The sequence below is a fragment of the Aspergillus foveolatus genome (assembly GCF_047715535.1).
Source record: "Aspergillus foveolatus strain CBS 279.81 unplaced genomic scaffold BDW70scaffold_394, whole genome shotgun sequence".
NCBI classification, from domain to species: Eukaryota; Fungi; Ascomycota; class Eurotiomycetes; order Eurotiales; family Aspergillaceae; genus Aspergillus; species Aspergillus foveolatus.
Genome location: NW_027396458.1, coordinates 113 through 1,258, shown reverse-complemented (window position 1 = coordinate 1,258; position 1,146 = coordinate 113). Strand labels below are relative to the sequence as shown.

Here is a 1,146-nt window from a genome sequence, read left to right as displayed (position 1 = left end):
AAAAGAACAACCAAGCATCAATCCTCCGTACGAGTATCTAAGGTCAAGCAGGAGCCTGAGGTCAAGCAAGAACCTGAGGTAAAGCAGGAGCTTGAACAGGATATAACTATACAAGATAACAATCTTAAAGTGGTTCCTGGGCCTGCTATACGGAAGAAACGCTCATTTTCAGTTGCATTAAAAGAGAACAAGGAGCCTGATAGCAATACTCAAGAGAAGGATCTAGAGCAGGAACCATCAGAGTTGCTGTTTGTTCCTGAGGAGAAGGATGGAGTGGCTTATCGTACAAGAAAGCGCCATATCCTCCAGCAGGCGGATATTGAGCGCTCTGCAGAGTTTGGCATTCCAATTTAGATGCAGAGATATGATGCTTTAACAGCTGGTAGTGAGGAAGGCATTCAACATGGCCATGCAATTTGTACAAAGGTATTTAGTAACACAGCTCGAAGTTTAAAATCTCTACTGTTTTGCTTCTTTCCTCTTCTCTTCCTTCAAGTCTCATCTTTCTTTCCACAACAACCATCACCATGGCGTACGAGACTTCTGTTCCCTATCCCCCATCATTAAAAGCATCTGCTGACCATTTATTTGCTCCGTACGAGTATACTGCTGCCTCTGTAGCTTGTATCTCGTACAGAGCAGACAAAGATAGCCTCCAAGCTCCTCGTACACCCAACCGCGCCCCCTCCTTCCCTGCCAACCGGCCTCTCAGCCGAGAAGAGTGCCTGAGCCTCTTTGCCTTTATTAATAGACGAGCCGGACGAGCACAAACTGCTGTGCTTCCACTTGGGGGTCAAGAGCTATCTGGGTATATTCATACAGATATACAGAGGCGTTTGCTGGCCCTTCCTGGGCGGGATGTTGTATTTAATCGCGGCAGAATAAATTGGCATCAGTTATGGCAACACCGGCCCTCGTACATCAATGCCATGCTTATACAGTCTCGGGGGACTCGTCTGACCCAGCCTTGTGAAGGATGCCGCTCCGTACAAGGAAGACCAGTCTTCCCTGAATGCCGCCATGTACCTGGGGCATTTGACGGATGCTGCGCCAACTGTAAATGGCGTGACCATGGGTATCGCTGCTCCGTACGAGACGAGCATTGGCAGGGGATGCTTGGTGATGGACTTGGTCTATCCCAGGGAG

At 48.6% G+C, this 1,146-nt stretch overlaps 1 protein-coding gene across 1 annotated transcript; it reads left to right on the top strand.

Annotated features, from left to right (window-relative positions):
* Window positions 1-15: 15 nt before the first annotated feature.
* Window positions 16-354, top strand: BDW70DRAFT_165402 (uncharacterized protein; the record flags this gene model as incomplete). The annotated part of the gene is made up of 1 exon (XM_073741742.1): window positions 16-354. A coding segment is annotated over one exon (339 nt), but the record flags the coding sequence as incomplete, so codon positions are not given.
* Between the last annotated feature and the right edge of the window lie 792 nt (window positions 355-1,146).